At 39.5% G+C, this 20,925-nt stretch overlaps 1 protein-coding gene across 1 annotated transcript in view; it reads right to left on the bottom strand.

Moving 5' to 3' along the window:
* LOC134227974 (RNA polymerase II-associated protein 1) overlaps nt 1-20,645 on the bottom strand; it is a 121,818-nt gene extending 101,173 nt beyond the window's left edge. Inside the window, exons 1-3 of the mRNA XM_062709693.1 lie at nt 20,385-20,645; nt 18,650-20,316; nt 18,509-18,591 (exon numbers count right to left, since the gene is read on the bottom strand). Of these exons, the coding sequence (XP_062565677.1) occupies nt 18,509-18,591; nt 18,650-20,316; nt 20,385-20,544 (1,910 nt within the window). The 5' untranslated portion in view covers nt 20,545-20,645. The remainder of the gene's footprint in view (nt 1-18,508; nt 18,592-18,649; nt 20,317-20,384) is intronic.
* Between the last annotated feature and the right edge of the window lie 280 nt (nt 20,646-20,925).

The raw sequence follows: 20,925 nt of genomic DNA, 5'->3' as shown, positions 1-20,925 counted from the left end.
CAGATGCAACGAAAACGGCGAAACTACTCCTGCATGGGGTAAGGAGCATCCACAGGAATCGGATTTTGTACGGTTTGCTTTGTTCAACGATAAGGCTAATCATTGATATTATCCCGTTGACAAAGTTGCTGCAAACCTTTTGCATAATTGGAAGAAGAAGGAAATTCACCTCCTTATGCATGTTTACTCACTTTCCGTAAACAACAGAACTGTGTTTAAGTCAGTGAAGGATTCGCTTTTGCAACCAGAATCTCGAGACAGGGCTGGCGCTGCATCCAACAAAACAGTTCAAGATCTTGCCAAAAAGCTACCATGATGAAGTAGTTTTTATTCGAAAAACTTTTGATGAACTGGAAGAAACCGTACACACTTTCACGACTAAGATGGACCAGCTGAGACGATGCATCGAAGCATTAGAAATACGAGATGCTGTGGGATAATCATTTATTTCTGCAGCAGAGAATACGGTTCGAGCGAAGGAGACATGTTTTTCAAATCAACTAGTGGCTCGAGTTCGTGAACAAGATGATGTGGATCATTACTGATGTCATTGAAGGTTTTATCTTCTTGGTTAATCAAGGGAAAGATTTCAGTGTTTTACGTTGAATAAAAATCGAATCAAAATAAACGTTTTTGTAGTTTTTATTCAATGTGGTGCATTATGGCTAACTGCTTCTCTGAATTTTCTTCAAATCCAAGCTGTATTAGGTCTTTTTCAAGCTCGATTGTTGGATCGAATCGACCACCTCGAATGTAACCACATTTGCGGAACAGGTTTTCCATTGGATAGTTTGAGAACTGCTCCATGACTTCCGCTACTACCATAAGCATATCACGGCAGGCACATTCTGTGTAAGTTTTTTTAATGCGCTGTCCAAACAGAAGATTGCCCGGGATACATTTCAACATCCGTAGAATTTGTTATGAACTTCCGGCAACAATCAAAAAATTTACTTCGGTTGAACGTACCTTCCGTACTGAAAACTTCTTTCATCCCATTCTGAGCAATGAAACACAATAAAGAAACTCTTGGCTTCCGGACAAATTCTCCACGACAGATCAGCCGTTCTCCTCGTACTCCATAGCCTCGGGTTCTCAACATTCCTCGATTATCGAAGCTGACCTCGTCGAGAAAAATCAAATTGTGATAATCCCATTGAATGTTTTGCAGCTCCTCACAAAATCGCACTATATCATCTGTATGGATTTGCACAGCTCTACGCTCCAGCGCTTTCCATGAAAATCCTTCATGGTGAAGTATTCTACAAATGGACGATGCGGATATTGTTATACAAAACGTTTTTTCGAACACTTCTTTGGCTTCATCCAGGTAAATTGTAGGATCCCTTTTATAAAGCTCCACAAGCCATTGTCGTTTTCCCGCTCCTATCTGTCATTTTTGAGTAGATTGGTGAGTGCGAAAGCATATCTGTCATTGAAACATTTTCGCAAAAGTCGAAAAATTCATGCAATTGACAATAATTGAGATGATAGATAGTTTGGATAGTTTGTATTTGATCCAATTGGAAGAATTGAAATGAAAATTCTATTCTTAGCGGGTTGGTATTTTTAGAGTTGATCCTGAATGGTGTGGCACAGATGAAAGAAAACATCAATGGGATTCAAAATGAGCTGATTATCGCTTACCTTTTCAAAATCACCTAAGTAACATTTTTTTCATGAATTAATTTGAGTACTGCAATCAAAAGCTTTCATGTTTTTCTGTTGATTGCGCTATTCAAATTAATTCATGAAAAAAATGTTAATTAGGTCCTTTTGAAAAGTTAAGCGAGAATTGTTATTTGTGTTTATTCGAACGGTCATTCGTTTTCATTTAATTTAGAAAACCAATAGGTACGAACAACATGCAGATGCAAAAAAAAATTGAAAAAAAAGTTCAGTGCGGAAGACGAAACGAATGCGCCAAGCGAAAATACTGTATGGTTTCGATTCAAACATCTACGTGAATTTTTTTTTTTTCATTTTACTTGACTTGTTTGCTGGATTTGACCTCTCAATAACATTGAGATGTTTTGATGTAAATACATGATTTTTTGTGTCTTGTTGAATTCGTACGGACATGTGTCTTGTGCGTTGGACGTGAAATGCAGAGATGTGGGCGTCGAACTCGAGAGGGTCGAGTGAGTAAAAAAATACAACTGAAATGTTGGTACGTCCAGGCGAGTAAGCGTTGAACTCGAGAGGGTCGAGTGAGTAGGAAATTCCAACTGAAATGTTGGTACGTCCAGGCGAGTGGGCGTCGAACTCGAGAGGGTCGAGTGAGTAAAAAAATCCAACTGACATGTTGGTACGTCCAGGCGAGTGGGCGTCGAACTCGAGAGGGTCGAGTGAGTAAAAAAATCCAACTGAAATGTTGGTACGTCCAGGCGAGTAAGCGTTGAACTCGAGAGGGTCGAGTGAGTAGAAAATTCCAACTGAAATGTTGGTACGTCCAGGCGAGTGGGCGTCGAACTCGAGAGGGTCGAGTGAGTAAAAAAATTCAACTGAAATGTTGGTACGTCCAGGCGAGTGGGCGTCGAACTCGAGCGTTCCACGCCCACTCGCCTAACCATGATTGCATGACCAAGATCAGTGGTTCCAAAGTGTGAAGAGTTAGAAAATGTAATTGTCGAAATGGAAAGAGAATTGTAGATATTTTTTCTGATTTTGATGCAGGATTGATGTTCTAGAGCCTTATAGCCCTAACCATGATTGAATGACCAAGATCAGTGGTTCCAAAGTGTGAAGAGTTAGAAAATGTAATTGTCGAAATGGAAAGAGAATTGTAGATATTTTTCTGATTTTGATGCAGGATTGATGTTCTAGAGTCTGATAGTCCTAACCATGATTGCATGACCAAGATCAGTGGTCTCAAAGTGTGAAGAGTTAGAAAATGTAATTGTCGAAAAGGAAAGAGAATTGTAGATATAAGGTTAATAAGATACTACGACGTCAGTTCCTTGATTTCATACACTATTCTAAGAAAAATATGTTTTAAAAATGAAAAGCATATCTACAACAGTATTTTATTTGAAGGGCTCAAAAGTTTTTAGCATAACGGAGCAGTATTCAAGTTATTGTATTAAATAACTCAAGAATTTTGGTATTGATAAATCGTACATAACTTTTAATAGAAAAAAAATTAAGCTTTCCATCGATGTATTAATATTCAAAATCTGTGGTTGCCAACGAGATAGTTTTCAAAAGGAAATCCAAAATGGCGGCTAAACTCAACATGGTTGCTTCTATTTTTAGTATTGCAAATTAAGGATACACTCTTCCTCTTTCCAACGATATCTTCTTCTTCTTCTTATTGGCATTACATCCCCGCACTGGGACAGAGCCGCCTCGCAGCTTAGTGTTCATTAAGCACTTCCACAGTTATTAACTGCGAGGTTTCTAAGCCAAGTTACCAAGGAGGGCCTCCAACGATATGCTGATCTCTAAGCTCGGTTGAGAAATGTTATGACAGTTATGACAGTTCTGGTGAGTCAAGAATTGACAAAAATCGAGGGGTCCATAAACGTGATTTCGTGTATAACTATCAAGGGGTCTATCTTTCTGAAGAATTTAACTCGGATCCCTAATATACTCGCCAAAAGCTTTCGAATGAACATAAATTTAGAAATTTCTAAGAACCTCGTACAAGTAGTGGCCCGGTCTCAGCAAGAATTACTCCACTGTGGCTTTCAAAGAAGCCAGAGTCTATTATATAGAGTTACGCAAAGATGATCTTCTTACACTTATTCCAAATGATGCTCTTGTTATTATGTTGCCAACTTTCACTTTTGTTCAAACCTTCAAGTGACTTCACGGGAGCGTTCATTTCTAAAGCTTTTTAATTCGATAACTTGGTCACCCACAGAGTGCAAACACGTGAGTTTCTTGTTGCTACTTTATTGGGGAATGATGTTTTTTGAAGCTGTTTCTAAATCAAATCTATAATACATTTCAATTCATGCGTTTTATTTCACCATAATAATCATTAGGCGATAACCGCCTCACCAACGAGCATTTGTTTACTTTACTCGATAGGTAGACGGTTTGACAGTTTAATAGGTAGATTTAATAGAGGTAATAAACTATAGAGGAAGCTTGTCGCTGTCGTCACTGGCGAAACATCTTTTGCTGGCGAAGATAGGGCACTAAATGTCAACGAAGGAAAAATCAGTACGTTTTGACAGATAGGTACCCTCTATAGTTTATTACCTCTATTGTAGATTTGGCTTCACTCTTTGCGCAACTCTATACATCATGGTTTCCCAAACTGCGGGTCGCGGGCTGATCATAGAGGGGTCGCGAAAGACAAGCCTTGCTTCATACTTTACTTCCTATTTTGCTCGAAAATCTATACCAGCTTTCAGATCTTAGTAATGGATACATGACTAGAACAAATTTTACGAGGTCGATAGTCTTCTTTTGTTATCAGAAAAAGTTGAATATGTAAATACTGAACTGAAGGTGGATACTCCGAAATAGAAGAAAAAATTGCTGATATTTTGGCCATTACAATCCAATCCAAATCTAATTCCAATTTAATTCAGATTCAAAACCAACTCAAATCCAAATTAAAGCCCAATCCAAGTTCAATTGAAATCAGATTCAAATTAAATATAAAGCCGATTCGAATTTAATCCAAATCCAATCCGATCCAATACAAATCATAATGCAATCTAAATTTCAATTCCAATCTAATGCAAATCCAATCCAATTTCAATCCAAATCTAATTGAAATCCAGTACAAACCCGATCTAAAAATGATCGTAATAGTATCCAAATCCAATCAAATCGAATATAAATTCGATCCAATTCCAATCTAAATCCAATCCAAGTCCAATTCTAATCAGATTCAAAGCTAATTTAAATCTAATTCAAATTTAATTCAAATCCTATTCAAATCAATTTTAAATCTAATCCAAATTCAATCTAAATCCTATCGAGTTTAAATATAATCTAAATCCAATCGGTATCTAAACCACATTCAATCTAAATCCAGTCCAATTTAAATCTAATCAAATTTCAAACCAAATCTTATCTAAATCCAGTACAAATCCCATTCAAATAGAATCAAAATATATTTGGAGTATGAGCAATTTATTACAGCTTGCTCAATCTGAGGCAAACTCATTTTATCCAATTTCTTAAAATCAATTCTCGCTTAACTCTTCAAAAGGACCTAAGTAACATTTTTTTCATGAATTAATTTGAATATTGCAAACAACAGACCAATATAAAAGCTTTTTACTGCAGTACTAAAATTAATTCATGAAAAAATGCCACCTTCTTCTTGTACCGGTCGGATCATTATCGAGCACCATCTCAATCGGGTTGTCGTCCGACATTCTGGCTATATGCCCGGCCCACCGTAACCGTCAAAATTGTACCGTGTGGGTAGTTCTCCTAACAGTTGCAACTCGTGGTTCATTGGCCTCCACCACGTATTGCGTTTTGTAGATGGTCAACTTCGTGCGGCGGCAAACTCTATTCGACAGGAGAGTCCAAAAGCATCTCCATGAAAAACCTTGAACTTTGATAATCATTTGATATGGTTTCGAACTTTTTGCAAATTGGCCACTTTGGCGCTTTGGGCCCCCGGGCAGGGCTGATAGCGACCGATGCCGCTCAAAATAGTGACTATAGTGACCAAAGCTGACGAAAAATGGACCAAATAGTGACTTTCAGTAGCAGAAAAAGTGACGAAATAGTGACTTTCAGTTTCAGTTGCAAATTCGATGAGACGAAATCAAGCATTATGGGGGAGGTTCCTTCATCAGTGCTGCCACCTGGAAAAGTTTAGAGAAAAAGTAGAACCATGGAAATTTGACATGGCATGATGTAGAAAATGAGAATTAAAATGTCTTTAGAACGTTATAGAAATTTTTTAGTCAAACAATTTTTAGTTTGTGGGGTTAGAAATTCAACAATCTTAAGCATTGACTGCTTATTCGAAAAAAAAAATAAAAATCGAGATACATATCATGTCTATTTTGTGTGCTTTTAAAATTCTAGCCCCGTAAAATAATTTTTTTTTTGAGAAACATCCTTGATTTTTGTTTTATAACAAAAATATACTTCATTTCCTAAACCACACCGTGTGAATTTTCGATGACAGCTGGTGGTCTTCTCCTCTCCTATTTGGTAGAAAACTCTTTTCTCTTAGAACGATCTCAGAAGAGAAACGAAATACGTATACCCTAACTTTAATCAACTCAATGACTAAGTTAAATTTTATTGCCCTCTCTTTTATTCCCACGGAAATTTTACTAAGAAACAGTCAAAACCAGGACTACTCAAAACTATGAGTAGTCTTGCGAGCAGATCATTTTACGCCACTGGAAGTGAGCGAAACATGGTTATCACTCATAAGACATGTTTTTCTTTTCCGAAAAATGCTTTCTAGGCACAAATCTGCGTGAATGAGCATTCTCTTCTTGTGAGAATGAGTGAAAATTACGTTTACTGGATTAGCTAAACACCTACTTAAGAAAGATGCAGAGAACTCTACGATTTGTCATAGGTGCCACGGAAGTTATTGGAATTTTAAGTGCAAAAGTAACAAAAGTGCGGATCGTTTTGGTAGAAAACGAAACAAAAATTATGTAGATTCAGGTACAACGAGCCTGGGATTGAACGCACGACCTGCAGGATCATGCTCTCTGAACTTGTTAATATTTTTCCTCCAAAATACGCAGATTATCCAACTTGCTGTGCATACTCATGAACGATTTTTGCTATGGAATCCGATAGGGCATGCAATTTTCAAAACCTCATATTGTGGCAACAACTCAAAATCCAATTATCCTGCAAATGTTGTGGGATGTTGGCATTTTTATCCGTGAAGATCATGTAGCAAATATTTCAGCTTTGTGAAAGTTATTCAAATTTTGCGTGGCCACTCAAAAATATCTTTAGGAGGGACAAAACACAGTAAATAATAGAGTAAATAAGGTTGTCAATTAAAAAAATAACTCGCTCCATAACGATCATTTGTCTAGAGAATCTATAATGAAAATACGCTATATAAAATACTAGCAAAGATGGGACAGATATGCGATTCTCGGCAGTATAGTTCTCGCTAAAATAGCGGAGAATTAAGTCTCCCAAGGGATATGTCTTCCCACCTTCCCTTACTGTATAGAGTTTAAGCATTAAAACAAAATCGGAATCGGCAGGTCTCCTGCTTGCATGACTGTTTACCAATTTATAAATTGTGGCGTAAAACACCTTTAGTTAGCTACTGGTGAAATTCCAATAATAGCGAGTTAAATGGCTGGCGAAGTTTCTGAGCGATCATTTTTCCAAAATCCGTTATTTGATTTCCGCCATGATCAAAGCATCATCCGACGGATACATAAATCTTTATTTAAAAAAATCTTAGTCAATAGTTTCAAAATAGTTGCAAATAGTGACTTTTTGCGAGAAAAAGTGACTTTAGTGACTTGAAGTCGAAAAAAGAGACTTTTTAGTGACTTGCCTGAAAAAAGTGACCAAGTCACTAAAAAGTGACCCGCTACCAGGCCTGCCCGGGGCACCTGTAACCTACTACAGAGCGGTCAGAGCAACTGATCAATAGACTGGCCCAGGATACGAAAAGTCGTCCGATTGTATGGGGCACCCCCCAGGATTTTGCCTTTGGGTAAGAAAATCATTCTCTGAAAATTTCAGCCTGATCGGTTATTGCATAACCTGGCGCAATTGATTTGAAGTTAATATGGGGGGGTTCAGCCGAAATATATGGGAAAATACACCTCTGTTACTATTTCGTACAGGAAATTGGATGGAAAAGTCCTATTGAGCCCAGATTTGCAGGAAATGAAGTTAACATGCCAATGAACAATTCGAAAAAAAATTATACTATGATTAAATAAACTTTAAATTAGGTTTTAGCTGATTTATTAGAAGTTTGGTTGAGCACTTTATAATTCATTTTTTTTTTATAACAAATTTTATTTGCTAATTATCTAATCCATGCATTCATCTCTTAGGCTAGGTGTTCCGTGTTTTCTTAACACTATCATCCTTATTTGCTATGTCATATTTATAGTTATTATTAATACATTTCAATTGCCTCTGGCAGTTTGAATTTTTCCTCTGGTTGAATTGAACCATGTAGGAATTACAATGTTTTCAACTTAAACTAATCTTAACCTATTTTATACTAAGGGTACAAGGAGTTAATCGTTGCAATAGAAGATGGCAACGATTTTTGTCTAAAATTGGAAATTATTTTGTTGGACATTTGTTGCAATGTCTCAATATTAGAAATTCTATGAAGTTCATTGGTACTATACCACGGAGGCAACATCAGAATCATTTTCAGAATTTTATTTTGAATCCTCTGAAGTGCCTTCTTTCTGGTATTGCAGCAACTAGTCCATATTGGCACAGCATACAACATGGCAGGTCTAAAAATTTGTTTGTAAATCAAAAGTTTGTTCTTAAGACAAAGTTTTGATTTTCTGTTTATAAGTGGATATAGGCACTTAATATATTTATTACATTTGGCTTGAAGGCCTTCAATGTGATTTTTAAAAGTTAATTTTTGATCTAGCAGAAGTCCTAAATATTTAGCTTCGCTAGACCAATTAATTGGAACCCCATTCATAGTGACAATATGTCTGCTAGAAGGTTTCAAATAAGAAGCTCTCGGCTTATGTGGGAAAATTATAAGCTGAGTTTTGGAAGCATTCGGGGAAATTTTCGATTTTTGCAAGTAAGTGGAGAAAATATCCAAACTTTTTTGCAATCTACTACAAATGACACGAAGGCTACGCCCTTTGGCTGAGAGACCTGTGTCATCTGCAAACAAAGATTTTTGACATCCTGGTGGTAAATCAGTAAAAATGTTTTACAAAATGGGCCCCAGTATGCTGCCTTGGGGGACACCAGCCCTTACAGGTATTCTATCAGATTTAGAATTCTGATAGTTTACCTGCAGTGAGCGATCGGATAAATGATTTTGGATCAGTTCAAGAATGTACAGAGGAAAATTAAAATTCATCAATTTTATAATCAAACCTTCATGCCAAACACTGTCAAATGCTTTCTCTATATCAAGAAGAGCAACTCCAGTCGAATATCCTTCAGATTTGTTGAGCCGAATTAAGTTCGTAACTCTTAATAACTGATGAGTGGTTGAATGCCCATGGCGAAAACCAAATTGCTCATCAGCAAAAATAGAATTGTCATTAATATGAACCATCATTCTATTTAAAATAATCTTTTCAAACAGTTTGCTTATTGAAGAAAGCAAACTGATTGAGCGATAACTAGAAGCCTCAGCTGGATTTTTGTCCGGCTTCAAAATAGGAACAACTTTGGCGTTTTTCTATTTATCTGGGAAGTATGCCAATTGAAAACATTTGTTAAATATATTAACCAAAAGGATAAAGAGCTCTCAGGAAGTTTTTGATAAGTATGTAGAAAATACCATCATCACCTGGGCTTTCATATTTTTAAATTTTCTAGTAATAGATCTCACTTCATCCAAATTAGTTCCCAACGAAGGGTCAAAAACATTCTCTTGATTGAGAATGTCTTCGAAGCTCCGTGTAACCTGATCCTAAAATTATGGGCACTCTCGAACTGCTGAGCAAGTTTTTGAGCCTTTTCGCCATTTGTTAATAAAATTTTATTTCCCTCTTTAAGCGCTGGAATTGGCTTTTGAGGATTTTTAAGAATTTTCGTTAATTTCCAAAAGGGTTTCGAACTGGGATCCAATTTCGAGACATTATTCTCAAAGTTGGTATTTCTCAGAATAGCGAAACGTTTTTTAATTTCATTTTGCAAATCTCGCCAAATAACTTTCAACGCGGGATCGCGAGTTCTTTGGTATTGCCTTTGCCTCACATTTTTAAGACGAATCAGTAGCTGAAGATCGTCGTCAATAATAATGAATTGAATTTAATTTCACATTTAGGAATTGCAATGCCTCTGGCTTCGACAATTAAATTTGTCAAAGATACGAGAGCATTATCAATATCACTTTTGGTATCGAGAGGAATATCAACATCAAAATTCCTATCGATATACGTTTTATATAAATCCCAATCAGCCCTATGATAATTAAAAGTAGAGCTGATTGGATTATAAATGGCTTCTTGTGAGATTTCAAATGTCACAGGAAGGTGATCAGAGTCAAGTCAGCATGAGTTACCAATTGGCCACACAGCTGACTTGAATCCGTTAAAACCAAATCAATTGTCGAAGGATTTCGAGTGGATGAAAAACAAGTTGGGCCATTGGGATATTGAATAGTATAATATCCCGCAGAACAATCTTCAAATAAAATGTTGCCGTTGGAATTGCTTTGAGTATTATTCCATGAACGGTGTTTGGCATTGAAGTCACCAATTACGAAGAATTTTGATTTGTTGCGAGTCAGAATTTGAAGATCAGCTTTCAACAAAATTCTTTTGATGCCCATTGCATTGAAAAGGCAAATAGGCTGCAATGAAGGAAAATTGACCAAAATTTGTTTCAACAGAAACTCCCAAGGTTTCAAAAACTTTGGTTTCAAACGAAGAAAATAATTTATGTTTGATACGTCTATTAATGACAATAGCGACCCCACCACAGGCGCTGTCAAGACGATCATTTCTGTAGATAAAATAATTTGGATCTCTTTTAATGGAGAGTCCGGGCTTTAAATATGTTTCTGTTATAATGGCAATATGCACATTATGAACTGTTAGGAAGTTGAATAATTCTTCTTCCTTACCCTTTAGAGAGCGGGCATTCCAATTTAGAACTTTCACACAATTATTAAATTAAAACGGAGTCCGATAACAATTTTTTGTGTGTACTTTATACCAACCTGAACAGCTTCTGGTATGGTATTTGCTTTGAACATTGCATCAATCATGTGATACAATTGTTCAGTTAAAAAATCAAAATCGGAAGCAGTCATGCTACCTGAATCGGCAACATGACCATTATTTTCTGTTGGGCCATGGGTATAAACCTCATTTTGAGAAGAGAAATTTTGTCTACCAGCAGCGATGTTTGCATACGTAGGTACATTCGGAAAATTGGAATTTACTGAAGTGCTTGCTACCCGTTGACGAGCGGCAAAATTGGTTTGTGAATTGTGGTGGGTATGAATTGCTCGACCGGTAACTGGTTTCGAAATTTGAGCGTTTGAAAAATTTCTACCCGTCGAATCTGGGATTTGATTGGAATTTCCCGTCATCAATTTTGCACGGGAATTCAAAACTTTTGCGTGAAGGGCATTCCCAGAAATTGGATTTATGATTGCCCCACAATTTTCACATTTAAATTTATTGGAATCTTCCCTCACAGGACATGCGTCCTTGGCGTGAGAGGTTCCACCACAAATCATGCATTTAGCATGCATGTGACAATGTTTGGTTCCATGACCCCACTTTTGGCACTTACGGCACTGGGTGGGGTTTTGAAATTTCCCCAGGCCTGCGGAAATGTTCCCATGTAACACGGACATGGGACATAATACAGGCCTTTTCCAAACTTTTCATATTATTTAGTTCACTTTTGTTAAAATGAACTAAATAAAATTCTTGAGAAATGCCCCTCTGGGAAGTACCAGAGTGGGATTTCTTTTTCATCTTAATTACTTGGACTGGTGAAAATCCAATTAATTGAGAAATTTCAATTTTAATCTCATTCAGTGATTTAGCATCACTGGGGAGACCTTTCAAGACGACTTTGAACAATCGCTCAGTTTTGTCGTCGTATGTGAAGAATTTAAGGCGCTTCTCAATTAAATACTGAAGAAGACGTTTGCGATCGTCAAAGGATCCCGGCAAAACGCGGCAGTCACCCTTCCTAGCAATCTGAAATGAAACCTTGATCCCCTGAAGGTTACTCAAAATCTCATTCCGGAAGCCAGAAAACTCGGCAACAGATACCACAATTGGCGAAATCCTTTGCTTTTTCGCATGAATCGAATCACCTGGGCTAGAGGTATATTCGATTTGCTCAATTTCATCATTAATCAAATCGAACTGATTGCTCAGTTCGATTGGAGAAGAATTATTTCCGATATTAGAGTTAGAAGGAATATCTGAATTCTCCAGCTTCCTTCTATTTTTCCGCGCTTAGGCAGGACGGTCTTGAAACCTTGTTTCTTTGAAGGAAGTGGAGAATTCAGAGACTCCCCCTTCCTCTTGTTTTTATTAATGCTCATTGCTGAGCGTGGAGACGTGACCTTCTAAGAGGTTTTTTCCCAGGACGGTGTCCCTGCAGGATTACCACCGCTTGTCGGAATTTTACTTCCGCAAACGGGTCCAACGTAAAACGAAGGCACGGGTCCTTGCAAAGATCGTAACGGGATCAGTGGGTACAAATAGCGCTAAGAAGCACCGTTGAAATTAAAATAGCTTCGGGTAGTATTAAAAACTTCCTTCCGCAAAGAGAGAAATAACCGCACAGCACGAAAGCACGATGCGGTCTGACTTTGAAATTCATTAATTGCCTTGAAAACAAGCGCATGTAATCGAAGGTAGCTGCGATATGTGTTGTGGCGTGGGCATGTTAACTTTATTTCCTGCAAATCTGGGCTCAAACGGGCTCTTCCATCCAATTTCCCGAAATAGTAACAGAGGTTTATTTTCCCATATATTTCGGCTGAAACCCCATATTAACTTCAAATCAATTGCGCCAGCTTATGCAATAACCGATCAGGCTGAAATTTTCAGAGAATGATTTTCTTACCCAAAGGCAAAATCCTGGGGGGTGCCCCGTAGAATCGGACGACTTTTTTTTCTCCCCATACTAGGCTGGGCCACTCTACTGATCATCCTGAATATGCTTCCTGAAGCATCTTCATGAAAAATCTTGAAGTTTGATACCCATATTGATAGGGTTCTGAACGTTTTTCAAATTAGCCATTCCCCCCGGGGCACCTGGAACCTACTACAGAGTGGTCATGACAGCTGCTGGTTCTAAAATGCATTTAGAAGTATCATCTCGAAAAATCTTGAAGTTTGATACCCATATTGATATGGTTCGGGACGTTTTTTCAAATTGGCCACTTCCCCCGGGGCTCCTGAAACCTACTACACAGTGGTCAGGGCAACTGATCGTCCTGAATATGCTTCCTGAAACATCTCTATGACAAATCTTAATGTTTGATGCCAATATTGATATGGTTCCGAATAATATAATATATATTATATGTGATTGGAAGGATATACATAATTGACCATGGTATCCGGAAACAGGTTTACTGAAATGACCATATCTCGGATGTTTTTCAACGGATCTTAGCGAATGCGGGCGAATTTCCAATAAGATCTAGTTTCTAGGGAAATAGTGTTCATCGATGTAACCTCAAACCACACAAAAACACGAGCGGCAGAAAAAATGTGTTTTTGACATAACCTCCAAAAATTCGGAACATCTCCGATGTCCGGTGGCCAGTATTTGTGACCATGCATGTTCCTAAATCTTGACTAAATTTGCCGTCGAATGCTTCCGGTTTTGTCCAATTTCATCAATTTTTCAACAAGTTATAAGGATTTGAATTTGGGCCAAATTTTGCCTATCTCAATCATTTTGCCTAACCCTTGTACTGCCGTTATACGCATAACTGTCCCATGTACATAGGAAATCCCAGCAAACATGGGACAAATATGTGTATGACGGCAGTGTATGTACCCAGTGAGACTCAAGATGCACGAGGTTGTAAAGTAATGTGACCAGACGTCCCGCGTTTCGCGGGACAGTCCCGCATTTTCGCTATTTGTCCCGCGCTGAAAAGCGTCCCGCGAAACGTCCCGCATTTTACAAATTTCTAGATAATGTCCCGCGAAATCATATTTCTTAGTATTTTCAAAGAAATTATATGATTTTTAAAATATATAATTTTGACTAAGGTGGCAGCCCCATCATCGCGATGTAGGTAACGCGACCCCGGTAAGGTAGCTTACTGAAGCCTCTTAAATACCACGAAAAATGGAGATAGAAGAAAAAGAGAACGTTATTTTTGGCAACCGACCCAGCAACGAAATAAGGACTATGATTGGAAACTCGGTACCTGGAATGTCAGGACCCTAAATGAACCTGGACGAGTGAGCCTTTTGGCTCGTGAACTGCAGAAGGTTGGAGTGAACGTGGCTATTATTCAAGAAGTCCGATGGCCTAGATCCGGAGAACGTGAATTCGGAGCCGTGGACCCCACGACCAATACTGCATTCAAGTATAACATCTATCACAGCGGCGGTGAAAAGGCAGAGCATGGAGTTGGTTTCGTAGTGATGGGCAAGCAGATGAAGCGAGTGATGCGGTGGAAACCCATTAGCGAACGAATCTGTGTGTTGAGGATACGGGGCAAATTCTTCAATTACAGCCTAATCAACGTTTACGCACCGACAAACGATAAATCCGACGACGTGAAGGACACGTTTTATGAATGTCTTGATAAAGCCAATGGAGAGTGCCCAAAGCATGACGTGAAAATTGTAGAGACGCTAACGCTCAGGTCGGTAGAGAGGACTTTTTCCGTCCCATAATCGGTAGGGAGAGCCTTTACTCCGATACCAATGACAACGGCCTACGGCTAGTAAATTTTGCTGCTGCCAGAGGGATGGCCATCAGTAGCACCTACTTTGCACGAAAGAACATCCGAAAGCACACCTGGAGACACCCAAATGGTGAAACTTGCAACCAGATAGACCATGTTCTGGTGGATGGGCGTTATTTCTCGGATGTTATCGATGTGCGGACATTCAGAGGTCTGAACATTGACTCAGATCACTACCTCGTTGTCAGTAAAATTCGATCACGGTTGTCAACTGTATCGAACGAAAGATCACAGCGAACGATGCGTTACAATATCCAGCGATTGTCGGCGGAAGGAGTATCGGCTGAGTACCGCCAGAAGCTCGACGAACGGATAAGTGCAATCAACGTTAGCGACAACATCAACGATCTATGGGAGTCGATCCATGGAGCGGTGAGCACAACAGCACGAGAAGTGGTAGGCACTGCACAGAGGCGACCCAGGACGGGTTGGTTCGATGTGGAGTGTCAGAGAGTGACAGACGAGAAGAACGTTGCCAGAAGCCGGATGTTGGTGTCAGATACCCGATCGAATAGAGATCGGTACAAGGAAGCAAGAGCAGCCGAAAAACGAACCCACCGCAGGAAGAAAAAAGAGTACGAAGAACAAGTTATTAGTGAGGCGCAGGAAAAAAATGAAGCAGAACGATATGCGGAGGTTTTATGAGTCTGTCAATGGCATGCGGAGAAAGACAGCGCCATCTCCCGTCATGTGCAACGACCAACAAGGGAATTTGCTGACAGATAAAACTGAAGTGGCTGCCAGGTGGAAGCAACACTTCGAGACTTTGTTAAATGGAGGAAGTGACGGTGGATCGGTGAACAGAATAAATATTAGCAACGATGGACAAGCTGTGGAGTCACCTACACTAGATGAGGTTAAAAAAGCTGTTAAAGAGCTGAAAAACAATAAGGCTGCGGGAAGGACCAGCTCCCGGCTGAACTTCTCAAACATGGCAGTGAGCAGCTTTATGAAGTTCTGCATCATATTATGTCGAAAATATGGGAAGACGAGGAAATGCCTGCTAGCTGGTTGGACGGCCTCATTTGCCCTCTCTTTAAGAAAAGGCACAGACTGGAGTGCACCAATTACCGAGGAATAACCCTCCTTAATTCGGCGTACAAAATTATGTCCCGTATCCTGTTCAACAGATAGAGACCGCTTGAAGAGTCCTTCGTCGGCGAATACCAAGCAGGTTTTCGTGAGGGCCGATCAACGACGGATCAAATGTTTACCCTGAGACAAATCCTTGATAAATTCCGGGAGTACAACTTGCAGACACATCATCTGTTTATTGATTTCAAGGCGGCGTACGATTCAGTGAAACGGAATGAATTATGGCAAATTATGCTTGAACATGGTTTTCCGGCGAAACTGATACGGCTGATTCGTATAACGTTGGACGGATCGAAATCAAGTGTAAGGGTTGTGGATGAAATATCGACGCCATTTGTTACCTTAGATGGATTAAAGCAGGGTGATGCACTCTCGAACCTACTGTTCAATATTGCGCTCGAGGGAGCGATTAGCAGAGCTGGTGTGCAAAGAAGCGGTACCATTATCACAAAATCGCATATGCTCCTGGGATTTGCGGACGATATCGATATTATCGGAATTGATCGCCGTGCCGTGGAAGAGGCTTTTGCGCCTTTTAAGAGGGAGACTGCGAGGATTGGACTCACGATCAATACCAGCAAAACGAAGTACATGGTCGCTGGCAATCAACGTGGGTTCATTAGTGGTGGTGGTAGCGAAATAGTGCTTGATGGTGAAAAATTTGAAGTGGTAGAAGAATTTGTGTATCTTGGAACATTAGTTACGTGCGATAATGATGTTACCCGCGAGGTGAAAAGGCGTATTGCAGCTGCAAATAGGGCTTATTACGGACTTCGTAACCAGCTTAAGTCTCGTAGTCTGCAAACGAAAACAAAACTCGCGCTGTATACTACTCTGATTCTTCCGGTGGCTTTATACGGCCACGAGACATGGACGTTAAAGGAGGCTGATCGGAGAGCTCTCGGAGTGTTTGAGCGTAAGGTGCTGCGGACAATACTCGGCGGTAAACAGGAGAACGGTATCTGGCGGCGTCGCATGAATCATGAATTGTACCAGGTGTATAAAGGGCTGGATATTATTAAGCTTTTTCAACACGGCAGACTACGGTGGGCTGGTCACGTTGTTCGTATGCCGGAAGAACGTCAAGCGAAGATAATATTTAGTAGAGAACCCGGGAGAGGCCGCAGGCTTCGTGGAAGGCCGCGTACACGATGGCTTTTTGCAGTTGAAGAGGACCTGAGGGCGCTCAATGTCCAGGGCGACTGGAAGCGATTGGCCCAGGATCGAGTCCAGTGGAGAAGGATTCTCCATTCGGCGTAGGTTCATCGAAGAGCTGTAGCCCATCAAGTATCAAGTAAGTAATTTTGACTAAAGCAAACGTTTTGTAAGACAATCGTATGGATCATAAAAGTCAAGATTAAAATGTGCTGTGACTCAGAAAAAATATCTCTATAGTTTGTTTTACTCAATTAGTAGTATATATAAAGCAGTGTCAAATTCTCAAATCTCATTCAAGCGCGACTCAAACCCCACCCGACTCATGGCCCAGAAAATCGTTTATGATTCGACTTGCAATTTGCATCATTGCATGATTTCAACGTGTTCTTCTACGATGTATTCATCAAATTAACCTTCTTTCCCTAAAACAATGGATAGTAAAACCATACCAACATTAAATACTCTTCTATTGGGTTTTGACGCTTTTTGGAGCAAAATCATTTTTCGGCAAATGGGTGAAACGATGCGATTATGTGTGAAAAACAGATCGAAAGCGAGTTAGATCGCGCATGAGGCTTCGATGATTGAGATTTGAACATGACTCTACCAACTACTGGCCTTATGCCCTGGGAATTTTGTAAGTAGATTTTGCTTCCATGTATTTTCTGCTAGGTGATTGCTTGGATTTCAAGACAGAACGTCCAAAATCCCACTCCATATAAATTTTATGCGGACCAAAACCTTGCGGAAAACTTACCCCAGTTGAAAGACGACCATTAGATTGTTAATATTGGATGTCGGTAGTAATAGATCCGACAGTTACGTTGAATAACTTGATGCAAAAAGTGCTCCAAAAAATGAATATTGTGTTCAAGGTAGCCTCACATTTCGGGAAAATTTTCTATTCCTGAAAGTGGAAGCTTCAACCAGAATAGACTTTAAAAAATATGATCTAATTAATTCTTAATCACAATACTTTTGTTAGGTAATTTAGAAAGAATTATTTAGGTTATTCAGAAAATAATTTTCGAGATACGATACCATTGCTTATATCTTTATTAAAAATAATATTCTAACAAATTTCTATACACTAGACGTTCAACAGCTGAAAGTTATTTAACTGCAATACTTTCTAACTGCAATTCGGTAGTTGCAACAGTTTTGCAATCATCAGACACGGAACGAAGCTTTCGAACGAATGCAGTTCGTTCGAATCGTTTCCCCATTTGATTTTGCTGGCGTAAACGAGAATGCGCATCAACTTTCGTTCGAAAGCGCGTTCGTACGTAAACAAGAATAAGAGTGTTAGTAATAGATAAGTTCTGAAAAAAAATGATAGATTTGCTTTGAGTGCATTTCTAAAACATATTAAACTATGAACTTTGTTTGTGTCCCGCGCTCACACAAAATTTATCTGGTCACTTTATTGTAAAGGTGCCGCGTGCAATATTGTGCAAATGCGCTACTCAAACCCAAAGTCGTTGCGTTAAGTCATACGCATGAAACAATCTGAAGTCCTAGTCCATATCTCCACAAGTAGCATACATTTGACACTAAAATTTCGGGATTTGATTTACGATTGGGCGATTTGAAAACGATCCGTAACTATTTTTTGTTTTGTCTAGAACTTAAATTATACCCAGTCGCAAATAGTAAGGAAAGCAAAGTCCGTAAAAACATTATCTGACTTACCAATACAATTCGTCAAGTTGAGTATACTTCAAAATCAATCTCATGAATCGAAACGTTTCGATTTGGATCTGTATCAATGTGACCTGTTACCAAAAAAGTAGAATTAATTTCAAACGATGCATTAATTTATCGATATCTTACTTTGATATCCTTCCTGCTGAAAACGTGTCGCTTCAGCAGATTTGTTACGTGGTATCTCGCCAAATATCTTTCGTAGAAATCTTTCCCATAGGAACACAAAACTCGCAATAGCTTTATAACAACGTGTTGCGGCGACCGATTCCTTCCACCTTGCTCTTCCGAAGAGCTCAAATAGCCATTAATTAAACCACCCATCAGCAGCTCGTTGGAGCCAATCTTCACTGCCATCGATTCGTTTGTTCGCGCGAGACGAATCAGCAGTTTCGTACAACTGATAACGGTAGTCCCTTCTGGTCGCATCGAGAAAAGTATGTACCGAATCCGTTCCAGGATGTTCGTTCGCAGAAGGCACTCCAGCAGATCGGTTTCTGCCAGATGGAAGTCATTCATCGTTTCTCGGTTGTGGATGTCATCCGGGTCGTCGTAGACTTCGGCGGAGAAATGAACCTTGCGAGTGGATTTTTCCGATCGTTGTTTACTGTTCAAATTCAGAGAATCCATTCCTGCTTCGAGATCCTTTTGACGGAGCTCTTCTTCCTCTGATCGACTGTGGGTAATGTTAAGTCCAAGTTCCGGTTGGTAAATTCCATGCTTGGTATCGTAGATCGTATCAAGTAGCGTTTCATCCGTATCGTTGTAAAACAGATTGGCCAAACCCCTGGAAGCAGCCTCAACGACTGTCGGAGTATTCTCATCGAGTGCAAATCGGAGAAAAAAGAATATTTTTGAAATAGGTAGCTCCAACACTCCATCGTAAAAACCCTGATTAAGAATGTTCAATATTCCGCCGATAGCGCTCAAAGCGGATATGCGTTGCTGAAGAACATTGGCACGTGCCAAACGAAACAATTCCTGCAAAGTGTATCCTGGACGCTCTGCTTCCTCTCCATGCAGATACAATTCCCGATCATCTTTATTCATGTTCCCATTTTCTACCACATACGGTTGCAGAACTCCCTTCCAATCAAAACGGGCCTCAAACGTCTCCCCCGGTTTGAGTTCTTTCAAGCTTTTGTGAATGTTTTTGGTCCACTCTAACTTTTCTGGTTCCAAAATATCAAAGTTGATCCATTGATCGGACCCTTCCTGGCAAAACACATCCAAATTCGGAGCTTCAGTGTTGACCTCCTCTTCAAATTCTTCCCGAATCGGTTCTGGCGTTACCTTCTGATCCACAACTGAACCTTTTTTTCGCGCCTTCAAAAACTCGACCAACTGGGGATCCATTGTGCTTATTAGATGTTCCCTCTCCTTCAATATTTCACTTTCATCCATTTGTTTCATCTTTTCAAGATTCTCTTTGTGAATTTCAATCGCATCGGTCCCTTCAAGAATAACGCTTTCCGCCGGTAGATGCAATTCTCTGTTCCTATTTTTCATAGTCGAAGATGCAGCGTCACTTTCTTTATTAAACATTTGAGCAAACAAACTTTTCTTTTGTCCAGTTCCCCCCGGGACAACTTTAAGATGGATTGGCTTCGGGAAAGCTTCCCCATCCAAACCACCACACTCGTCTTGTTCCATCGGAATAGATTTCATTTCAAAGCTCTTCTCGACTATTTCTCCGATGACCGTGTTTTCCGGTACCAGCGGTTTTGCCTCTTCCGCATTATCTTTGCATGCTTTTTGAAGCTGCCGACGACGAGCGAACTCCGACTGCCTGGGAACTGAAAAAATCAGGAAGAAATATAAAATCACGGATAACAAATCAACCTCAACTAATAATTGATGAAACCTTTTACTGCAGGCGCTCCATCGGTTTCGGCGTCTTGTCCAACACGAACCACCTTGGCTGCCGGTTGGAAACTCCTATCGCGATTGGTTTCGGCATAGAAATCCTGCTGCATGCGGAGAATGTCATTCTCGTTATCCTTGCTAGATGGTCTTTTGATCATTTTAAAATTAATAGTTTACAAATCACGTCGATTACTATCACACACTTTCAATGCTACTGAAATCAGCTGCTTTTTGTTATTGTTTACAACGAATTACCCACAGCGAAAGTCTCCACACGCACATGGCCGCGTTTGGAGAAAATATTGTCTCAAAGTTCAACCCACAGTCCAACACCGAGAAAATTCTCTACACGCACAGCTGAAAGTATGCTCTTTTCGGTATAAATACACTCTTTTGCATGCAGGAGAATGGGACTACCCGAATAAAAAATACAGTAGAATAACAATACAATTTATTGTAACACTACTATTAATAACATTAAATTGGCAATAGATTATATTGTAAATAAAACCATAGAAATACATTAGAATGCATTGTTA

This window comes from Armigeres subalbatus, chromosome 3, assembly GCF_024139115.2.
Source record: "Armigeres subalbatus isolate Guangzhou_Male chromosome 3, GZ_Asu_2, whole genome shotgun sequence".
NCBI classification, from domain to species: Eukaryota; Metazoa; Arthropoda; class Insecta; order Diptera; family Culicidae; genus Armigeres; species Armigeres subalbatus.
Note: the sequence above shows the minus strand (reverse complement) of the source record. Positions and strands in the feature narration are given on the sequence as shown.